The 24,201-nt window shown below is 39.1% G+C and overlaps 3 protein-coding genes across 3 annotated transcripts; 2 read left to right on the top strand and 1 right to left on the bottom strand.

The window, feature by feature from the left end:
- Window positions 1-3,520: 3,520 nt before the first annotated feature.
- rag1 (recombination activating 1) lies at window positions 3,521-7,682 on the top strand (the record flags this gene model as incomplete). Its single annotated transcript, XM_079413875.1, has 3 exons — window positions 3,521-3,828; window positions 3,940-5,075; window positions 5,935-7,682. 3 exons carry the CDS (start codon window positions 3,521-3,523, stop codon window positions 7,680-7,682), a joined length of 3,192 nt encoding a protein of 1,063 aa, XP_079270001.1.
- A 1,732-nt stretch (window positions 7,683-9,414) lies between these two features.
- Window positions 9,415-11,007, bottom strand: LOC306868428 (V(D)J recombination-activating protein 2-like; the record flags this gene model as incomplete). Its single annotated transcript, XM_079414585.1, has 1 exon — window positions 9,415-11,007. The coding sequence occupies one exon, from the start codon at window positions 11,005-11,007 to the stop codon at window positions 9,415-9,417; it is 1,593 nt and encodes a 530-aa protein (XP_079270711.1).
- Window positions 11,008-11,961: 954 nt separating this feature from the next.
- Window positions 11,962-23,253, top strand: LOC306868061 (intraflagellar transport-associated protein-like; the record flags this gene model as incomplete). Its single annotated transcript, XM_079414052.1, has 7 exons — window positions 11,962-11,993; window positions 15,965-16,107; window positions 16,198-16,373; window positions 18,085-18,159; window positions 18,725-18,779; window positions 22,878-23,017; window positions 23,143-23,253. 7 exons carry the CDS (start codon window positions 11,962-11,964, stop codon window positions 23,251-23,253), a joined length of 732 nt encoding a protein of 243 aa, XP_079270178.1.
- Between the last annotated feature and the right edge of the window lie 948 nt (window positions 23,254-24,201).

Here is a 24,201-nt window from a genome sequence, read left to right as displayed (position 1 = left end):
TTTGCCTACAGAAGGTGAAAAGTAGCCAAAAACTTAACAAAAAGTAGCAACTTACTGGAAAAACTACTCCTTGTTATGCTTTGTTAGCAGTGGTAACTACAATTTTTGAAGTATTCATTTTTATTCACCTTTGTGTTGTTCCAACCCCATTTGACTTTAGAATCACAAATGATTGAATGTACTTTTTTATTCTCCATTTTAAAGTCTAATAGTATGAATCACTGTCTAATTTCTTCGTATATAAAAGTGCAGCTTGGACATTTGTCGAAATGCCTCCTTTTGTATTCTATGGAGGAAAGAATGTCGTACAGGTTTGGAACATTATGAAGGTGAGTAAATGATAACAGACTTGTAATTTTGTGTGATTTGTTCCTGTAAATGATGCAGTACAAAACATTAATGAGTCAATAAACATGCACCCATGTAACCTCTATCACGATCAATCAAATGCTTTAAGTCGGCTTTGTTTTTCAGGCCCTCGAGGAATCTTTGTGAAGGATGAAGGAGCACTTGTAAAAACTGGTATTTTCAATGACCTTTCTAATTTTGCTCAGTTTATAGATTTGGCTATTATAATTTGGCCAAGAGCAAACTGTCTTTTGCATAAAAATTACTTTCTGTCCCTTTATTACTCACAATAATGAGGTTTTATTTATTTCTCTCTCTGTTCACCCATTTAAATGGATTAAAATAATTTGAATTTAAATCATTAATTTTCATATTTCTGTGTGTCGTATTATATGGGTCATTCTAAAGCAAAAGACTGCAACAGCTCTTCATTGTCAAAGTAATTTTTATACATGTATTTATAGGGCACAAATGGTGGCCATGTTGTAGAATGACCTACACTGTACATTATCTATTATGTTTACTCTTTGTTTGGCTTGCAGAAGTTGTGGCTCTCAGATGAGACAGGCCACACAATGCTTGCAGGCACTTGGTGACTGTTTAATGACTAGACTGTCAGATCCCACACCAAGAAGTCTAGACAGAATAGCACCAATTACAGAACAATAACTCTTCTGCAAAAACACCCTTGATTTATTTATCAATGAATAAGACTCTTTAATTCATATTTGCTGATGACACCAACAACGTTCACAGAGGGAATGCAAAAGAGCCCATTTGTAGAGATAATGCTCATTATAGTGACATCCTAGTATAGGTAATTTGTCCAAAAAGTAAATAAACTCGTCTCAGAATCTAAAATTGTGAAATGCAGTCAGACTATACCCTATATTTGCCATGCTTTTCCAACTTTTGAATGCACCGTAAAGGACATTTTAGTCAGGCAGCCTTGAGTAGATGGTTGTCAGCTCTCTTTTAATGGATTCCTCTGATCTGATGTGTTTTAATGGCATCTGTTTTTCTATATAGAGAGGGATCAAATAGCAGAGCTGCAGCATGTTGGCTTGGACCACCTGCTGGAGATGAGTTTCAGAGAGCGCCGGGGGAAAACAGCAGGGGAATGCGTTAGTTTGTATCCATGTGGCTTGTACTGACACATGTTTATGATGCAGACTGTGCATGTGCGTTTGTGTGTCAAAAATACTTGGTGTATGTTGTGTATTGGAGTATCTGTGTGCAGATCTTAGGTCTATGATGTCTCATATTGGTGTATATGTGTGTATACGAGTTTACTTTGAAATAGTTAGCTAAATATGACAAAATATCCCTTTTAAGGATGTCTTGATTTAGATATTTTTTTATGGTTAGAGTTAGTCTGTATGCCAATTGTAATTAAAACAATAGGATTACACTTTATTTTGATACCCCCCTTTAGAAATTGACTAAAGGTAACTACATGTCCGCTAACTCTTATTAGAGTATTAGTAGAGTATTAGCAGACTGTTAAGTTAAGGTTCGTCAACATGTACTCACTAAATTACTTATATTCAGTAGAATATGTGTTTGGGGGTCTATTAGAATAGTGTTAGCAGATATTATGTAGACAGTCTACTAATACTCTAATGACTGGTAGTTGACATATAGCTGCAAATTTATTTATAGTCAACAGAATGTCTACAGAGAACCATTAAAATAAAGTGTCATCAACAATAGAAGTCTATGTCCTCATTATCTTAGTGCGTGTATGTGTGCTTGTGTGTGATTGTGGTTAGCATCACCCCCCCCCCCCCCCCCCCCCCCCTTCCCGAGACCTCCCATCTCAGGTGCTAAATTGTGGCAGTTAAGGACCCCACAGAGAGGTATAAATAGGACTCTCTTCCTATGGAGAGACACAGTGTTTTATAGGAGCACCAAGTGACTGAGATCCAGCCAGGCACTCTTAGATAGAGAGCCTGGAAGACATCCACACTCAAAAACGCACTAGGCCCCCATGCGGAAAGGCCCCAGGGGAGAATTCGCCAGCTGAGCCTCAAAACCAAGGTAGGACAACCCAGCTGACTGACAGACCGAATGCTCTCAGCTGTTTGTGTGTATGCGTGTCTCAATAGTTCACTTCAGAGCTGATAGCTTGAGAGACTCAGGGTGCAAACACAAGCTGAGAGGAAGAAAAAGAAAGAGAGAGAGAGAGAAAGAGAGAAAATGCCAGCATGTACTCGCCATGGGAGTGTTATGGTAAGCGTTTGTTGATTTATTGATCAGGAAAGAGGACCGTTTTACGTTCTCGAGGATGGGAAGAGAGCTGAGTGTCACATCGTGACACAGTTGTTTTGAGAATCTGCAAGGGTTTGACAGCTACTACTAGTCCGAGTGATGTGACTTCTGAGGTAGTCCTTGTTTTTATTTGTGTGTTTATGCAGATCACCACACTCAGGGAGTGACATGGTTGAAACACAGGATAGAATCTGATTCATAGGGAATGGCTGGCATTTCAATTTCCCTTCATCAGACTTCAGTCAGTGGCTGTGCATCATAAGACTTGCCTCTCTCGCTTTCTCTCAAGTAATCCATTAAATGCCAGCATGCTCCTCCATGGACTTAAACTCTGGGTCAAGCACAGTAAATGACTATTATAAGTGATTGACAGCCCTAGAGGTGTGCATTTAGCAAACTCTTGGTACCTGAGAAAGATGAGGGGCAAAACATTAAACGAAAGATGAGGGATAGAAAAAGGACATGGTGGGTCCCTGAGCGGGAGTGTTAGGGAGGAGAGAAATGAAGTTTTCAGCAGCAGATCGATTTCTGAACGCTTGTCTCAGGCATTTTACAGAGGCGCTAAATGCCACTTATGGTATAATACTGTACTCCGGGTCAGAGCAAAGCTCTCCCGTTTGGGCTAGGATTTCAGGGCTGCTTTTAACAAACTATGCTTGTAGACCTAAGTAAATCTGCCTGATTGTGTTACATCCTTGGAAATAATGTTGTTTTGCTCTTCTTTTGTGGATTTGTAAGCCTGAAACCCCCACTCCCCCACCATTTTCTATTACACCTAAGAATATTCCTTGGCAGCCAAGCTAATCTCAGTCTCATAAACTCTTGATTCATAAAGAATTAATCTTATTCCTTCTCACTTTCTTTTCTCGTTATTGAAAGCAGCTGAGACTAAGCTGACGCCATGGAGAAAGGGAGGTGGAGTTCTGAAGATGCTCCCAGAGCCTCCATGCCTGACGAACTGTCACATCCTAAGTTTTCGGAATGGAAGTTTAAGCTCTTTCGGGTCAGGTCCATGGAGAAGGCCCCTCTGCCTAATGAAACACCGGTGGAGAAGGAAAACCAGCCTGAGGTAGCAATAGAGGTGGCAGGCTCTCCAGGCAGTGTTATGAAGCTCTGTTTTGGAGGGAAGAGTAAGGAAAACATGGAGAGTGCTCGAGGGAGAGTGGACCTTAAGCTGCAGGAAATTGATACACATATGAATCTTCTCAAGTGAGTCTACTAATAATAACTAATAAAAGTCAATTGTGTGAATTCTGAATGTTGTTTTAACTTGTGCACATTTGGAACATGACAAGATTAATTTAATTGTGTCTTTTGCAGATGCCTGTGTCGCCTTTGTGGACTTTCAATAAGGAAGGCTAAAGGTCCATCGCATGAAATCCAGGGAGACTTGGAAGAGTCTAGCCGGTGTGCTTTGCGTAGGATGGGCTGCAAGTTTCTGACCTGGCCGGAAGTGATCTTGAAGGTCTTCAAGGTGGATGTAACAACCGACATGGAGACGGTGCATCCATCTTTGTTTTGTCACAGATGCTGGACTGCTGCCATGAGGGGAGGAGGTTTCTGTTCATTCACTAGGACCCAAATCCCAGACTGGAAGCCCCACACCTCCAACTGTGACCTCTGCTTCCCTAAGAAGAGCTCTTTTCAGCGAATAGGAAGGAAGCGGGCTAAACCACTTAAAAGTGCACACAGCTTTCCAAAGAGAATCAAAAGGGACTCCTCAGAATTCTCAGGGGCCAATAGAGTGTGGAAACTGACCACAGAGAATACTGTGGGATCAGGTGGGAAAGAATGGTTAAAACTATCAGTTCAGAGGGGACAGTGGGTAAAGAATATCACACAATGTCAGAGGGACCATCTGAGCACTAAGCTCATCCCCACCGAAGTCCCAGCAGACTTCATACTTGCTGTTACTTGCCAAATATGTGATCATCTGCTTACTGACCCTGTCCAGTCACCGTGTAGACACCTGTTCTGTCGGGTCTGCATCCTAAGATACAGTCGTGCTTTGGGCCCAAACTGTCCCACCTGTAACCAACATCTAAATCTATCTCACCTGACCAGGCCAGCCAAATTTTTCCTTGCCACCCTCAACTCTCTCCCTCTGCTCTGCCCCAAAAAAGGATGCAGCGACTGGGTCCGATTGGACTCTTTTAGTGAACACTGCCTCAACCACTACCATGAAAAAGAGTCTCAAGAAGAACAAACACCTTCAGACCAGAATATTGATGGTTACTTGCCGGTCAACAAAGGTGGGCGTCCTCGACAGCACCTTTTGTCACTGACCCGTCGGGCTCAAAAGCACAGGCTGAGAGACTTGAAGAACCAGGTGAAGGTTTTTGCTGAAAAGGAGGAAGGAGGGGATGTGAAGTCAGTCTGTTTGACGCTCTTCCTTCTGGCGTTGAGAGCTGGGAATGAACACAAACAAGCAGATGAACTGGAAGCTATGATGCAAGGTATTGCCAAGAAACATATCACCCACAATATGTGACTGTCAAAGCAGTCGTTGTCAGACAAATACAACTAGAATGAACAGATAATGCATTATTGACTTACTCGCATAAGCTTGGGAGCCACCAAGAATAAGAATATATAACATTTTTACAATCTAATATATGGCATTATTATTTGTTTTCTAGAATGAACTAGTCTAATTTTCACTGCCTGACTGCAGATAATTGTACTCATTTTTCATAGAACAACAGCTTTAACATGTAATTTTACAAAATTATGTTCACATTTACTACCTGCAATAGATTGTACACGTCCACAAGGTTATCTACATATATAATATAACAAAAATTAATGAATTCTTTTCTTACAAGCCTCACTGTCAATTTAAATAGAATAATCACCACTTTACTGAATATGTGTGTGTACGTACGTGCACATGTGAGACTCAATACACAATAACAATTCGTGTAAAGAGCCTGTTAGGATGAAAACAACATCAGTAGCCCTTGTATCTGCAAATGACATAGATACTGTCTTCGGCCCCAGGGGAACAGGGCCCAGCTGGTGCCTGTTTTCATCATCAGCCAATAGATCAGTATTTCCAGCCCAGCTGAGTCACCTCTCTTCTAATTTAAGCATTAATAATCTCGCTAATCTAGAACAATTAGGACATATTACATGCTGCAATTACAATCAGAATTCCAGAGATGCTAGCGCTCATTTGATAGTGCTCTGAAATCAGTCCACAAACACACATTCAGGCTCACAATCTTCGAGTTTATTCTGGATAAACAGTTCTATGAATTCAAACTTCTGATTCTATCTCACACAGTTTTGTTTTCTCTCTGTATTCTCTTTCAGGCAGGGGATTTGGGCTGCATCCTGCAGTGTGTTTGGCTATAAGGGTAAACACCTTCCTCAGCTGCAGTCAGTACCACAAGATGTACCGCACTGTAAAGGCCACTAGTGGTCGCCAAATATTCCAACCCCTGCACACTCTACGCAATGCTGAGAAAGAGCTTCTTCCTGGGTTCCACCAGTTTGAGTGGCAGCCAGCTTTAAAAAACGTTTCCAGCTCCTGGGATGTGGGCATCATTGATGGCCTCTCTGGTTGGACAACCTCTGTTGACGATGTCCCTGCAGACACCATCTCCAGAAGATTCCGTTACGATGTGGCACTGGTTTCTGCATTAAAAGATTTGGAGGAGGACATAATGGAAGGACTGAGAGAGAGGGGGCTGGATGACAGCATATGCACCTCCGGTTTTACCGTTGTGGTGAAAGAATCATGTGATGGTATGGGAGATGTCAGCGAGAAGCATGGATCTGGCCCAGTGGTTCCTGAGAAGGCAGTGAGGTTTTCCTTCACAATCATGTCCATCTCCATCCGAGCTGAGGGTGAAGATGATGGCATCACCATCTTTCAGGAACAAAAGCCAAACTCTGAGCTCTCCTGCAGACCTTTGTGCCTCGTGTTTGTGGACGAGTCCGACCACGAGACCCTGACAGCCATCTTGGGACCTGTGGTGGCAGAGCGGAAAGCCATGACGGAAAGTCGGCTTATTTTATCGGTTGGTGGTCTGCTACGATCATTTAGGTTCTTCTTCCGGGGCACAGGCTACGATGAGAAGATGGTTCGTGAAATGGAAGGCCTAGAAGCATCAGGCTCCACTTATATATGCACACTCTGCGACTCAACCCGAGCTGAAGCGTCTCAGAACATGGTACTACATTCCATCACACGTAGCCACGATGAAAATATTGAGCGCTACGAGATCTGGAGGACAAATCCTTTCTCAGAGTCTGCTGATGAGCTCCGTGACCGGGTCAAAGGTGTTTCCGCCAAGCCTTTCATGGAGACCCAGCCTACTCTAGATGCCCTGCACTGCGACATTGGCAATGCTACTGAACTCTACAAGATCTTTCAGGATGAGATTGGCGAAGTCTACCAGAAGAGCAATCCGAGTCGAGAGGAACGCCGTCGCTGGCGGTCAACCCTGGACAAACAGCTAAGAAAGAAGCTGAAATTCAAGCCTGTGATGAGGATGAATGGAAACTATGCTCGTCGGCTGATGACACGTGAAGCTGTGGAGGTGGTCTGCGAGCTGGTTCCTTCTGAGGAACGGCGCGAGGCACTACGAAAAATGATGGACCTCTACCTCAAGATGAAGCCTGTGTGGCGTTCCACCTGTCCCTCCCGAGACTGCCCTGACCAACTCTGTCAATACAGCTACAATTCTCAGCAATTTGCTGATCTGCTTTCCACCACGTTTAAGTACCGCTATGATGGAAAAATCACCAACTACCTCCACAAAACTCTGGCCCATGTTCCTGAGATTGTTGAGAGGGACGGGTCTATTGGAGCATGGGCCAGTGAAGGCAATGAGTCTGGGAACAAGCTGTTCAGACGTTTTCGGAAGATGAATGCAAGGCAGTCTAAAATGTTTGAACTTGAAGATATACTTAAACACCATTGGCTGTACACCTCCAAGTATCTTCAGAAGTTTATGGAGGCTCACAAGAATTCAGCAAAAGCAATGCAGGCCACATTCAACCCAGAAGAGACCCCAGATGAAGTTGATATGGCTCTTGAAGTCCCAGATTTTTGAACTTTTTTTTGATTGACTTTCTTTAATGGACACTTTTTCTTGCTAATGAAAATATTGTTAAGTAATTGATTTTATTTCTTGAGATGAGATGTAATATCACATGTAATGGCTTTATTATTCACTTCATTATTTTTTTGAAGCCAGTGCATAAACGTGAGCTAAATTGTTTTATGGCAGAGATAAAATTGTATGGGCAGGCTTTTTTTCTCCCCAGCTTTTACAGGCAAATTGTCTGTGTTTTATCTCTTGCTGCTTGTGAAATATGGGGGATTTTATTGTATTGCCAGGTTGTGACACCTTCACGAATTCATACAGAAATGTTATTTATGAAAACGTATGAGGGAGTTGTAAGTCACTGAAATTGTGTTAAAAGAGCCCCACATTTACGATGGTCATATTAATATATCACACAGGACAAAGCCAAAATGAAATTAGGAAACACAAATTGTCTCCTTTGCAGAAGGTCTAAAGAAAAGTATAAAGAAAAATGGGTTATTTTAGCAGTGCAGTATATTGATGGTTTTCAACCGGTCCACAAATGACTATGAACACCCATAGACACTATGCTACAGCATTTGCACAATTACATACATTTACCCTATAATCTACCTCATTCTTCAATCTTACAGGTCCAACAGGACATTTGCACCATGACACTCACACAAACACATTTTAAAATATTCTGGAAGAAATTAGCATGCGTTTTACACCATAGCATCTATTGACTATTGTTCTATTGTTCGAATTTCTTTATTGCTACTGTATGTGTTACAGTTTAGACATTTGTGGGCTATTCACTTAAACTTGTACCTCAATTTATTAATCATGTTTCTCTTATTTTGTTTAATACTACTAGATTTAAAACATTGTGTTTATTGTGCTCTCTTAATAGGATTTGAGTGATTCACTTTACAAATGCATTTTATTTTCTTTTTCAGTTGATTGATTTATTTGCGAATTGATTTGACTGGTTTCTATGTGTATTGATTTGATTGATTTTTAACTTACTTTGATACATTATACAACAATTTCAAATGCTAATTTGTCATATAATCACAAGTGACAATTTAAAGTGTTTAAATTGCTTTGTTCTTTTTTATTTGAAATAAAACACTGCACTGCATTTATAATTGTTAAAAAAAAAGTTTTGTAGACTTGCACAAAGGCACTGGTAATGTTCTTGACCCATCATTAATTTTTTCTTTCATTTTGCAAGAGCATTACAGTGATTGTTGTAATTCATGAATTCATACTTTTTTTAACAGATATAAGTATAAAATGTTTTGTAATAAATTACATCTGACTTCCTTTCCTTTTGGGAAATAATAAAAATAATCAAAAAATCCAATTGAGAACTTTTTGTCCTATTTTATTTATTGTAATATGTTATAATGTGTATAACAATATAATGTGTGTGTTTGTATGTATAAACATATATAAATTAAAAACACAGTTAAACGATTTTCCATTCAAATTATTTCTCTTTATTTAAGCAGAAAAAACACTCTACAAGCTCCCAGCCCCACATTTTAAAGAAGAAATAAATCATCAATTTAACAATAACAAACACGATTTGTAAAAAAAAAAGCTTTTAGTTTCCTTACTGCAGTAAGCATATTCATTCAATTAACAATACATTTCTGTTATTTCTATGAAAAAAAAAATCACATCCAATTTTCTGCTAATATAAAACACATAGTTATGATATATAACAGAACAGAACAACAAGATTTCAGTCAAAAAGTCTTCGCAGAAAGCTCTTCTTAGCTGGGGTCATTTTCATTGAAACTGGAGCCTTGCGATGGGTCATCTTCATTGGGACTCTCTTCACTGGCATCATCTGGCGTGGTGGTGTCATCTCCTGCTTGGGCAGGCCTCTGTGATCCAAGCAGAAGTACTTGCTGTTGTCTTGAGAGAGGCAAAGCAAAAGGCTTTCGGGGAGCTCCATGCACTGGGCATGGACCCAATGTCCACCTTCACCTCTGGAGCAGAAGATCATGGCAGGTCTGGTGAGCTCAGTAGAGTAGTAGGGCTCCCAGGTGTTGGGGTCCACCTGGCAGGTGAGGCAGCACTTGATCCAATAGCCTGTCTGAGATTCATCCTCCTCGTCTTCCTCATTGTAGGTGTCACCCTCTCCATCACTGCTATACTCCAGCTCATGAGGTTCTCTGCCAAAGTAGAGCTCCTCAGAGTCTTCCAAAGGTGCAGAGTCCTCAAAATCAGTGGACTCCTGACTGCATCCCTGAGTTGATGCTTCTCTATCTTGTTCCTTCTGGAAGCTCACCTGATAGAAATGGTAAGCATCTGGTGGGGCTGGGTTTCCTTCAGAGGGGATTGCAATCAAGGCACTTCCTTTGCCCAGGCTACCACCAAACCAAGTACGGCTGTGGGTTACCTCACTGGTCCACTGAGGAGGTTCACGAGGCTCCATGTGGACTCCGACATCGTCCAGGCCAATGTATGTGCACTCCATCCGCTTCTGAGTCTCAGATTGGTAGCCGCCGAAAACTATATACTCATGATAGCCAACAGGGGCAACTATGGCACTGGTAATGGTGAGACCTTCATGAAGAACAGTACAGGTGAGGACAGGGCTTCCTAGGAGAAGCTCCACACGTAGGCGGATTAAACGAGGCGGTCGGCAATCAGAGCTGAGGATGTGACCGCCCAGGAAGTAGACACAGTCCTCTCTCGCAAGCGCTACGTGAAACGACTGACCATCCGTGAGCTCAGGGAGGGTGTGGGCAGTACAGCAACCAAACTCTAGGTCAATAAGAAAGACCTGTGGTGGACAGTCCACCACACTGTTCCAGTTTTCCGTGGTCCTTTCGGTGGGGGGCATGTAGGACCTGCCACCAAACAAAACGCAGGCAGTCTTCTCTCGGCTATGGATCACGCTCAGGGTGTGGCCGTATCGAGCGCTAGGGACATCTCCAACCAACTCTTTTTCTAGACAGCACAATGTGACTTTGCGATTACATCCTCTGCTGTCCACACTTAACATGTAGAGACTTGAAGACAGCTCATTGTTGGGTGTTCGGCCACCATGAATGAGGTAACACTCAGGACTGCCATCGTGAGGCTCAAAATGAGCTATCGCAGGACATCGGAGGGGAGGGATATAACAAGAGTTGTTTGAAAATGAAATGGCACGCAGCTTAAGTTCTCCGTTTTTTATGCGTACACCAAATATCCCAGTTGGACACGAGCGTTTTGGCCAGCCCTTTTGACCAAAGAGGTAAACGTCACCCTCCAGCTCTAATAAGGAGAAGCCTGGTTGCACAAGGCAAGCACAGTTCACAGCAGTCAGAGGCTGTAAGGACATCTTTTTTGCAGAGAACTGTGTAAAATATAAATGAAAAACAAAAATGAATTATTATTCAATTTAATAGTTGTAGAATATAAACATTTTGTCAAGAAATTCAAGGTAAATTGCATATCTTGTGACTGAATTAGGACTAGCATCATATTAAGAATAGACTAGTATGATACGATTTGTATTATTATTATCATAATTAATCAAAGTAATAAAAACAAAAAAAAAACAAACAAACGCTGAACCATATACCCCTTTCCCCGTTTCCCTGATAGCATAGAAACATTCCCATAGGAAACTGGTTGCAGTTTTCCTTATACCCGTTTCTCTTTTAGAATCCCGTTCAGCTTGCAATAAAACGACTACATTACCCAGCATCCAGTGCGAAACTGGCGTTTCACATTCTGTTTAAACGGTACGTCTGAGATGTTTCTATGAGCTCTGAACGCTGTTATTCTCTTATTTTCTTCTAACAGTTATCGTTTCTAATTTGTACACTGTTTAGATTCGCTTTAATGTCTTTAGATAATCAAATTCGCTAGAAAAATCTTGTTAAACAAGTAGGCTAAGCTCTGGCTTTTAACACTAACGTTAGTGCAAGACAAAAAATACAAAAATAGCCTAAAGATAATAAACTTTTATATGTATAATAATTATATTAGAAAAAAACACAATTACTTGGGTGTTTATTTTCTATAAGGTGCAAGAATATCACATAATTTTCTAAATATTTAATTCATAGTCTTAGAATATTGATCTTAATAACATGCATATTTCTTACCTTTTGGTCAATGCACTCCGAAAACTGAGAGCTGTGTGGTGCAGCTAATTTTTATTTGAGATATTAAAGCAAATGGCTTAGTGACAGTGGAAGAGGTTCAGTGTTTGTGAAGGTTGACTGGCTCATCTTGAGGTTAACTGCTGCTAACAACAGGTGTCTGAGCACAACTCACACACGTTTGAATGAAAACAAGCACAAACTCAGTGCATCATTGGTCTGTGTATTAATATGGACTTTATTCACCAAAAAGATTAATGCAGTAAATCTCCTAAGATATTAGATCAGTCATGCAAGAATTTGTCTTTCTTCCCAAATTAACACTATATAATGTAGTTTGGTTGGAACGTGTTCTATTAATATTATTAGCCTAATTATATTTTTAAGGTTTTTAAGAAATTAGTACTTCTATTGTTCAATAATGCATTTAATTAACTTAAAGTGACAGGAAAGATAATAAAGGCTATTTCATATAAATGCCATAAGTTCTACATTTTCTATTAATTCTGAAAAAAACAAAAAACGAAAAATCATCGTTTCCACAAATATACCAGTATTAAGCAGCTTCTACATTAATGGAAATGTTTCTTCAGCACCAAATCAGCCTATTAGAATGATTTCTGAAGGATCATGTGACACTGAAGACTGGAATAATGATGCTGAAAATTCAGTTTTTCATCACAGAAATAAATTGTAATTTTGTGTTTGCTCATCTGCAATACGTCTATAGGACATTTCCTATCAGATGTCAAACAGACGTTCAGAAAATGTCTTTAAGATGTTTATGATTTATGTGTGTTCAATAAAATACTTATTAAAATGATTTTATTTCCTATTTCCGTGATAGCATATTTAAGCATATCTCACATAACTCAAATAACTAAATATCAAAATATGTCTTTAAATGTGTTACATTGCACAGATTTTCAAATTGGCCTGATTAGGCCAAGGTGCAATCCCACATATTTTTTTCTTTCTTTTTTTATGACCTGCATTCGACACCTAATCACACTCTTCATAATGCATCAGTGTCAGTGTAGCACGTCTGTATGTAATGTGCTGTTAAAATAGCCTCCTCTGTGTATCTGAGTGATCTGTGGCGTCAGGTTCGGTGCGGAGCAGAATGATTCACTCTCATTACACCGAATACCGAACGCGTGAGTCACACATCAAATTTTGGCAGGAAGGGGTAGCTCGGATTTGTAAAAATACTCCTTATTTCCCGCAGGCTTATATTTGCATTAACTGTTTCTGCTTGGCGGCTCTTTAAAGGAACGGGAGAAATTAGGCGACTGTTGTTGAAAGAAACAAAGAGAGAGAGGGAGAAGAAGGCAACAGCTGTGCCTGCCTCATTAGCATAATGTTTTTGTGTTTTGGGGGGCTGTGCGCGAGCCCTAGTGCAGTTGTGTGTTTGTTTTGGAGGCCAAAAGATGTGTGTGTGCGAGCGCAAAACAAAGATACGTAACCACGAGTGCCTGGAAGAACAGTGAAAAACACAAACAGCAGAGCACCTGTGTCTGAAGAGCAGGGCCATGAAGAGGAGGCTCAGCGACTCCCCTGAGGCGCAACACAAAATAAAGAATTCCTCCGGTGTTTCCAAGCGCACTGGAGAGCTTTATTCTCCCGCTCAAGCGCACTTACATGCCGGTGTTAACACTTATAGACACCGTAAAATAAACCTGTTGAGTCCTGAAACGGATTTGCATATGGTGGCGGCGGCGAATGAATGCAGATGTTTGCCAGCTCTGTCACAATGAAACAGACGCGAGGAAATGGAGAGGGAGACTGAAACGCAACAAACAACACAACTTAAATGCTTGCATTGTAATGAACGAAGTTATTACTTTCTAGACAGTAAAAGTTACCCTTTTTCTTTCTCAATGCATATTCCTTTTACCAAATTGTAAAGGAAAACATAGTTTGTCCAGACAAACGTACATTTATGCTGAAGTCACGCAGGCCTGCATGCAATTGGCTATTGTCTAACTAAATAGATACTTGGGCATTGTTTTAGAAAAGTCACAATCAGTTTGTGACTTTTTTGATTGACTAGCCTATAAAATGCATCACATTATGGAAGTTAAACAAGTTGCAGATGCCTTTTGCCTTTTCAGAAAAAAAACGTTAACCAGATTCACCGATTTGAGTCATCCCTCAAAAGTCTTTCCAGAAGTCCCTGTGCAGCATTTTATTTCAAATATTTTTTTGCATTTTGATTGCAGTGTCTCACTAACAATTTTATTCCAGAATACAGTAGTTCTTACAGTCTGCTAGGACTTTGTGAAGCAATTCTTTTTGTTCATGTTCAAAAGAAGGATTTATTCTCATATCAGACATCACTATTTGCACCACTAGTAATGTAGATATATATTTTGAATAGAGTACTTGAGTACTGCATAGTGTGCAGAAAATACCAGTTTTTTATGGTATTATTTATGCTGTTATAGTGTTTATTAATATTTTGAGTTAGCTTTTTTCAGTTTTCATTCATATGCATTCAGTGATGCACATTTGAACCTTTGGCAAAGTATAGAAAAGAAATATCATTTCCAGTTAATTTGTCATACTGGAAATGGAAGGTCAAGTCAAAGGTCATATACTATACTGCACTTCAGGGCAAATCTGGTTGTTTTGTACATATAGAAAATGTGCATACTGTACACAGTCTATATAGTACACACTGTAGGAATAGTAGTAGTATAATATTCCAAGAGAGAAGGAAGAGGTGGGCCGGCAGTACAGCTGAGGCCTGAAGCCATGCAAGGATTTGCGCTGTATTATTGATAGAGGAGAGTAATTAAACCCTAGTGTAGCACCTGTTTCTGTCCTCGCTAATGTTGTGCCACCTGAAGACGGCTCTCCCTAGGGCGTGTTCGTGATGAATGACACAGCGACAGCTCGGAGTTTCTGACGATCATCATGCCATTCTTCATTATATTTTAATGTCACGGCAATCACTGCCCGCCCCCCTTCCCAGCCGTCATTGATTGTAATTAAGCTGAACTTCAAAATGATCATTTCATTCCAATCAGGGCTAATGCAGCTATAATGCATATTGCGGGTGATAAGTGACCTGTAAAAAAGTGCAGCCTAGCAGGACCTCTTCATCATTTTTTTTTTTAGGTTTTTTATACCAGTGTTGCATCTTCGTTTCATCTGGTTCAGGCTCTCTGGGTTTGCATGGTGCACACAAATATCTCTTTTTAACAAAATTTGATTTATGTAGGCAGTAAAGCCCAAAGTATACTTTTTTGTATGCGTATGCAAGCGAACATGTGCAGCCAAACACGAAGCCTTTAAGTGTCTACTCCATTTGATAATGTGCTCAAACGCACGCGGTCTAGAAAGCTTCATCTTTGTCCAGTGTCTGCTCTATTTTTCTGCAGAAGTTATGACGACTAATGAAAATGACTTTGTATTCTTTTAAACTCAAGTTGCAGCTGTCTCATAAACACTTCCCTTACAAAAATTAACAATGGTTTTATTGTAGTAAAAGTGTGGTAACCATGTTTTTTTATTTTGGGGGTATTGATTACTATTTGTATAACCACAGTTTTACTACATATACCATGATTAAAGGAACACTTTTTTGAAAATAGGCTCATTTTACAACTCCCCAGGAGTTAAACAGTTGAGTTTTACCGTTTTCGAATCCATTCAGTCGATCTCCGGGTCTTTGCGGTAGCACTTTTAGCGTAGCTTAGCATAGATCATTGAATCTGATTAGACCATTAGCATCTCGCTAAAAAATGACCAAAGAGTCTCGATATTTTTCCTATTTAAAATTTGATTCTTCTGTAGTTACATTGTGTACTAAGACTGACCGAAAATGAAAAGTTGCGATTGTCTAGACCGATATGGCTAGGAACTATACTCTCATTCCAGTGTAATAATCAATGAACTTTGCTGCCGTACCATGGGTGCAGCAGGCGCAATGATATTACGCAGCGCCTGAAAGTAGGCTACTTTCAGGTGCTGCGTCATATCATTGTGCCTATCAGTGCTATCGCCAGACCCGACGATCGGCTGAATGGATTCGAAAACGGTAAAACTCAACTGTTTAACTCTTGGGGAGTTGGAAAATGAGCCTATTTTTTTAAAAGCGGAGTGTTCTAGTGTAATGTTCTTTGAACCAGGCAAATCTCTCACTCTGTTTCTTTCTGTATATCTTTCTTTCTGAATAGGTAGGTTTGACAGGATGCCAGTTTTAGTTAACGGTTCAGTTGTGGAGGACCATGACCAAGCCATAAATGAAGCTCTGGAGCAGTTCTGCAACTCTCCGGAGCAAACATATGAGCAATTCCTATCCACCTTCACATACTTGACCCCAGGTGAGCATACTGAACGCCACATACATCTTCTTTTCTCTGATATGTCCGTGATCCTTCGCCTGTGGTCTTTACTGTTGTATCCCATTGCAGAGAATGTGATGGATCCACGATTGACTGCTCCTAGAGGACATGGAGACTCGTCCCAGAGAGAGATGGACAGCAGCCGAGAGCGACAAAGAAAGGATGAAGGGACAGAGATGGAGGGGAAGGTATACCAAAGGATGGGACAGGTGAGCCGTTGCTCACCGACTGCTGATCAGGAAGAGGTCAGCACCTTATAGATCCGAACCGCTCGTACCGACAGTCTTTACTGGGAGAAGTTTAGACAGACCTCTCCTTCACTCCCCTTCAGTCAAAGTCCTCTGCATTAGCCATTGCTCTGTTTATCACACAGACTCACTCACACGTACAAGTCCCTCTTATGTATAATTGGCTCTTTTTTCGACTTCTTTGTCTTGCCTTTTTAGTGGTGTTTCCTAAGGCTAGCATCACTATTGCTTATACTCAGGATTAGGGGTAGGCACCATTTGTGAAAATTGGCAGGGGAAAAAATCTCATAGACTTACACAAAAACCAAGACATAGATTTGGTCCAGTAGGTATCTACATAAGAATGTTCTAGCAACCACATAGAAAAAGGCTAAAATTCACTCAGAAGTTTTTAGCAATCATTTAGCCACACTCTGACAATCATTGCAACATAGCATCAGGGTGACAGATTTTGTAAGTAACGCTCACATTTTCTTAGCAATGGCCTAGCTTCAACTGTAGCAAGCAACCACATAAAAACGTTAAAATTGACTTGCAACCTTATTGCAATCATTTAGCAGCACTCTGGAAACAATGCATAACCACCTAGAATTATGATGATTTTTGTGTGGTTAAGTGCAACTCAAATATTCTTCTGAATGCAGTGGCCAAACAGCCACGTATAAACCATAACAACCAGTTGGAAATTCACTCAAAACCTATTAGCAACCACATGCTCTGGGCAACCATGTATAATCTAGTTAAAGTGGTGTTTTTTTTTTTTTGAGTTAATGGTGCAGAATTTAATATTGACAGCTATATTTGAGAGAGTCATTTCTCTCCTCCTCAGACTCAACGCTCATGCAGGTTGCCAGGTTGAGGACCCACAACAGGAACGAGTGCAACTGATAATGGAAGGCAATGAGCCTTTGTTGTTGAGTTGGTTTATACGTGTTTTAATATGCCTCTTGTCGATGAGCTTTTTTGATGGATGCCGAGGATTTTTAGGTCAGGTAGAATCTGCAATCTCTGAACCAGTAATCCCACTGTTGACAAAAACTTGGGGCAGTCGTGGCCTAATGTTTAGAGAGTCTGACTTGTAACCCAAAGGTTGAACCATGTATAAACATATAGCAAGGCTCTGGCAACAACATCCTAGCTTTGAGGTTGCAACTTTTGCTATATGAAAGCACCGCTTTCTTCAGAATGCCTCCAGCTACAGTAGCAACACACTGAAAATGGCATGGAAGCCCTTAGCAACTTAGCATTGTAGTGGTGTCTTTAGTATGAGCAAGCACCACTCAAAACACTAAACATATTCTCAATTTTTCTGTATGTTCTGTCTTTTTGATGTGTTTCTTCCTCAAGACTTTTGGAATTCTCCTCTCAGCGTATTGGATGGCTTCATTGCGATGTGTGTTTTGCTTATCTGTCTGTCTGTGTGAACGGTGCTTAAGACTCCCGCCTGGCCTGTGTATTGATCTGAGTGGGGCTCTGGCGAGCCACAGCACTGGTTACTGTCAATAACGCAAAGCACATCAGCTAACATCCCAGGCTAGTGAATGCTAAAAAAAGCCTCTGCATTATTTAGCTCCCTGCCACCAGGAGAGAAAAACAGCTGTATTGATTATAATGTTGTTTTGATTGTAATCACACCGATTCATATGGCTGCTGTCATTTCAGAGCATCATTAAATGAAATGAGATGGTGAGTTTGTGTGTTTGTATAGGTGCTGCTGGATGGCGGTTGTGTTGGAGGAAGACTGGGCTGCCCATCAAACTCTGTTCCAGACAGACCTGTGAAGGTAAACAGTTCTTTAGAGATGCCTAAAAATGTATCCGAGATGCCTATAAACATGCTTTTAATTCATTCAGAACCAAACATTATTTTCTCAATATTTTGCATTTATAAGCTAATTAGAGTATGCTAAGCTAGTGTTAACACTAGACTCTGTCGAAATCAATTGAGTCAAGATTTCTATTTTGCTTAATTTATTTGTGTTTTGAAATTTTAAGCTAATTAGAACATGCTAGGCTAACATTGTTGGAATTACTTGAGTCTGGATTTCAAGTTAATAAAAACTATTTTATGTAATATTTACCTGTGCTATGTATTTTTAAGCTCAAGAGTATGCTAAGCTAGAAACATTCTGTTGTTATAACTTAGAAACATGTTAACATCAAACTTTATGGGAAGTGTTGCTGTTAGCTTAGCAAAATGTTAACATCTAACTGTATTGTATAAATCAGTCGTGAATGACATTTTTGTGTGAAGAACAATGTTTCCGTTGTGCACTAATTTTCTAATTCTAATCAATTGTAATTCTAAAATAACTGTTCATAAAATATATTTTTTCCTCCTCTTGGCAGTTTGATAATTATTTGGGAGATTCGGAGGATGAAGAGGAAAATGCTGACACTACAGGTGTTTATTTCTATAAAACGTAACAAATTCAAATACTTGACACTTTACACTTTATAAAGTGTCTATAGATGCACATTTGGAGTCTTTATTTACATTTTTACAAATTCTTTTCTCATGTAAAGTACGTCAATTCTTGTCATCTTTTTCATATTTGACAACAGCTTCGAATGGAATTGGATCCATCACAAATTCATATAAAATTCACATAATGCACATTGACATGTTGGCATCACCTGTATGGATGTATTTTAAAATGGGAATAGCTAGGCATGCGGGCATAAATATTCTTTTCATGTGCATATGTAAGGATTGCATGGGCTCACCTTACCTTTAATAGGGTTTAGTAGATCTCATGTGCACGCTTTTTTGTAATTAGAGCTGTCATACAGCTTGATTTAAATATATTACCATTTATTACACATATTCAATGCATGCAAATTCCAAACCGCTCCCTCGTCATTAGAGCTGGGGGCAAGTGCTCGCTTGGCAAGGCTTAATGCTTGCTGTGCAGGCTTGTAATGAGTCGCTCTTTTCTGCAGTGCCAGAGAAGCTCATTTAAACTCCAATGACCAGTTTAATACAAAAATAAATAAAATAGTTGGAGGAATGAAAGCCTCTTTTGATTGGAGAGGCTTACTGTTCAGAGCAGGGCTTCCATGTTTTTCAGTGTGTTTGTCTGTGATCAGAGTGTTAATTCAGAGGAAAGGGTGTATGTAAAAGTCATTAGGTGGGGTGTTTATAATGGCAGTCGTATCCACTGAATAACAACAAGATGCATGCTGAACTTGAAGTTAATTAGCATGAATAATCATGCCACTGCTTGTTGGGGATGGTAAAAAATCCTTTGCCATGAGTTGGCAGGTCACTGCATGGTTGTTGGCATTCTTGTCCTAATGTTGTAGGTGTATGGTGTTATAACTTTTGAAAATATGACCGTAATTATTATTATTATTTTTAAATAATTGTTTTATTTAATGAAAACACCTAATATTATTGCTGAAAGGCTAAATAAATAAATAAACAAATAAAAACATTCCAATCATTTGGTGCTGCAAATTTGCTAATTGAAATAAAATAAATCAAAATAAATAAAAAAAAGAGTAAAAAGTTATTAACCTCTCAAACCTGATTATTGATGCATTCTGTTTATTCAGAAGGAGGCCATTAAGGACATGTAAAACAACCAATCACAGTTTGCTTTTTTGTATATGTCACATTTAGTAAATAAACTTGATGACAGGCAATTTTGTCATGTCTTTTGAGTGAATCAGTTATTCAGTCAATTGAATCAATTAGTTCAGAGATGCTGCTTCATTCAGGAAGAAGACAAATGGCTTAATGAGTGAATCATTAATTAGATTCTTTCAAAAACTAAAAACGTTGATTCATTGAGGACTTAAACACCAGTTATTTGTTGTTTAGAGACACAATGCTGGAAGATTTTGTGATGTTAAAAGGAATGAAAATTAAAGCTATGCTAACACTAAATAAAACCTATTTTATTCTATTGAAAAAGAATAAAAAACTATTGCACAATTAAAAGAAACTAAACCAAAATGCAAAATTAAATAAATAAACAGAATTTTTCAGAACTGTAATAATCTTGATGTCAAGGCCCGTAACTTTGCTATTAAAGGGATAGTTCACCCAAAAATGAGAATTCTGTCAATAATTACTCACCCTCATGTCGTTCCAAACCCCTAAGACCTTCGTTCATCTTTGGAACACAAATTAAGATATTTTTGATGAAATCCGAGAACTTTCTGGGCTTCCATAGACAGCAACGCAACTACCACATTCAAGGCCCAGAAAGGTAGTAAGCACGTCGTTAAAATAGTCCATGTGACATCAGTGGTTCAACCGTAATGTTATGAAACTTTTAAAACTTTTTTTGCGTAAAGAAAACAAAAATTATGACTTTATTCAACAATTTCTTCTCTTCTCGCTTTCACAAGAGTACCACGACTCACGGTCTTACGTGTTTGGAATGACATGAGGGTGAGTGATTGATGACAGAATTTTTATTTTTGAGTGAACTATCCCTTGAAGAATTGCCTTTACTTGAGGGTTCAGCAACACACTGGCGATCGGCATCCAGATGAATCTTAAAGTGGGTTGAAAGGAAGGCGGTTTTTGTCAAAGCATATCAAAGCTCAAGAAGAGCTACCGGTTATCTACAGTTTTAATGAAACACGCCTCTGCTCACCGGTCAGAGAGGTTCACGGCACGGCGTAACAGCATCAGCCTTCAGATTCATTAGCGGCGTGAAGCTTCTTCGTGTGTTTCTTTAGTGAGCTGGTTAATGGTCTTGTTTTTGAGACCACCTTGTTCTGAAGGCCGTGGGTGTGTGGGGATTCTTCTCTCTCTCTCTCTCTCTCTCTCTCTCTCTCTCTCATACACACACACACACACACACATATGGTGTTTGCATACGCTCAAACAAACATGCAGAAATGCACACTACACCCTCAGATGCCTGGTCCTCACCCAGCAGCTGAGACTATGACTTTCACTGTGCCGGTAATTAGCTGTTTAATTAAGATCAGCATCAGCTGAGCTCTTGCCAGGCCTGATGTCTTTCTCTCACATACACATAAACTACTGCAAAAATCCACTGAGAGACAGGATTTAAACAGCTTATTAGCATATCAGTCCTTCCTTTATGACATAAAGTGTAAGTTCACTCAAAATTATTTTACTTATTTTGCACATTTTAGAGTGGCCTTTTATTGTGGCCAGCCTAAGGCACACCTGTGCAATAATCATGCTGTCTAATCAGCATCTTGATATGCCACACCTGTGAGGTGGATGGATTATCTCGGCAAAGGAGAAGTGCTCATTAACACAGATTTAGACAGATTTGTGAACAATATTTGAGAGAAATAGGCCTTTTGTGTTCATAGAGAAAGCTCCGGGTGTGTGTTCACGGTGTGTGTGTGTTCACTACTGTGTGTGTGCACGTTGGATGGGTTAAATGCAGAGCACGAATTCCGAGTATGGGTCACCATACTTGGCAGTATGTCACTTCACTTAAAGTCTTAGATCTTTGAGTTCAGCTCATGAAAAATGGGGGCAAAAACAAAAGTGCTGCGCTTATAATTTTGTTCATGTATATGTGTGTGTGTGTGTATATATATATGTGTTTGTGTATAAGAACTTGTAAAATAAAAAAAAATACTAAAGGAAAAGAAAAGTAGGAATTGGCAGAAAAAAAACTAAATTGCCCACCACACTTTGTATATATATTACATATAACTACACAGAAATGTATTTCATTTTCATAATTTCAATTAATTCTGGATGGTCTGGTTTAGTAATTAATCTCCCAAATGTTCGCCTATGCTGACACTTTCACTTGATCACAAGAAACAGCTAACAAAAAAAGTTTTTTTGTGCATACACAAAAGTCTCATTTATGTATTTTTGCAAATTTTTCACTTTACAACTTATAACAAAAAATAACTAGATAACTTGTAAAAACTAAATAAACTAAATAACTTGTAACAAAAAATAACTAGAATTTTATTTTTCTCACAAAAAAAAAACTGAATGCCTTTAGAAGACAGAATATTGTCTAAAGTCATATTTTTTTGTTTTTATTGGATCTTGACAATCATCCACTTTCATTATATAGTAATCTGCAACACAGACATTCTTCAAAAAAATCTTCTTTTGTGTTTCACGGGAAGAAAGAAAGAGTTTTGGACAACAAGAGGGCGAGTCAATAATGACAGAATTTTTCATTTAAAGAGACAGTGCTCATTAATCAACAGTCAAATACAGAAAATAAGCCAGAGTTAGCCAAATAGACTAATTTTCATCTGTTGTCTCTTGTCAGACTTTAAGGTGGCAACCTAAAATTGATCACAACTAACAAACATAGTTGTTTACGGTTTATAAAACATGCATCAACACAGTAAAACCGAGCATGTGAAACGTAGAGAAGAATAAAAAATAACAGATTTAAATATACATTAGAACAGTATAATACCAAATCAACAGAGGAATATATAAACAGTGTCAGAGATAAGATTATATATACACATTCACTGTAAAAGAAGAAATGGTTTGTAAATGAATATTGTTGTGTGTTGTCAGGCACATGTACGCTACCAGGTGAGACTGAAGAAGATATGATAGCCGTCTCCTCTTCATCTCTCTGTCACCACACACTGCTGGAGATCTCCTCTGCTTTCACAGACCAGAGGACACACACTCCCAGTGCAGCTGAGATCCAGGTACACACACACACACACACCAATGTAGTCAAGCTTGGGAAGTAACTCAGGGACTGAGATGCACTTTTCTGTTGCATTTCACAGAGACTTTGTAAAATCCTTCATTAACTTTTTTGTCATTCTAGGATGAAAGCGAGGAGGTTGTTCCTTTCCATCTGTATGAGAACTTTGATTACAATAACGTTGTACTGTCTCGCAAATACGCCATCCAAGAACAGAACGGCAGACCATCTTGAGCTGTAAATGAATGTAACTGGAAAATGCTTTTAAAAACTCCTTGTTAACATGATGGAAAGGTTTTTATTTCGCCAAAGAAGAGGGAAGACAGATTGGCTGTTTTGAGTGATAATTCTGCAGTTTGTAGCATCTGTACTGCTCAATAAAGTATGTTAGTGTCTCTGTTTTCAAAGACACAATTAAATTTAATACACCCAGTTTTACATTTTACTTACAATTGTATGAGCAGGACCAAGCTAGAAACCGAAAAATAAGCATGAAACGGTGTCCACAACCCATATATCTTTTATAAAGTGATTTCTGAGAGAAGACATGATTGCTTTGAAGAAATTAAATAGTTCATTTTAATTTTATTTCTTTAATTTGCATAAACAAACCAAATGATGTGCATTTGTCTTGTAGTCCAAGTCAAATGTCTTTATGATTATTAATGTTATTATTTTACAACTACCTAGGCTTAGACGTTTTCATTTTCTGACTCAACAGCTCAAATTGGTGACCTGTGGCGTACCTCTTTTTCTTACGTACTTGGAAAAGTAATTAATTTCTCGTTCTGTCTTGCTGTGTTTTATTCACTGGAACGAAACGCTTAGGGAAGTTTTTTTTCTGTTCTCTGTAAAAACCTCATAACCTGAATAAAAGGCCAAAACATGGTGGTTTTTGAAAAGAATTTGCCACCCTTTTTCTTGACTTGATCGTTTATTTCGACATCTCTAAGAATGTCAATTTGAGTTTTCTAGCTGTTTCCCAGCATGTTTCCTCACATTTTCACCACCCTTACTTTCATTTCCCACTTTTTTGCCTTTTTTCTTTGTACTCTGTGACCCAGAGTTTTCGAAGAAAAAAAAGAAATAAAAAGAGTACTTTTACCTTTTTTTTACCTGTACTAAAACATCAAGGGAGAAATGTTATTTTCCCAAACTTACTGAGCTGCCTGTGTTTTAAGG

The sequence above is a fragment of the Barbus barbus genome (assembly GCF_936440315.1).
Source record: "Barbus barbus genome assembly, chromosome: 50".
NCBI classification, from domain to species: domain Eukaryota; kingdom Metazoa; phylum Chordata; class Actinopteri; order Cypriniformes; family Cyprinidae; genus Barbus; species Barbus barbus.
Note: the sequence above shows the minus strand (reverse complement) of the source record. Positions and strands in the feature narration are given on the sequence as shown.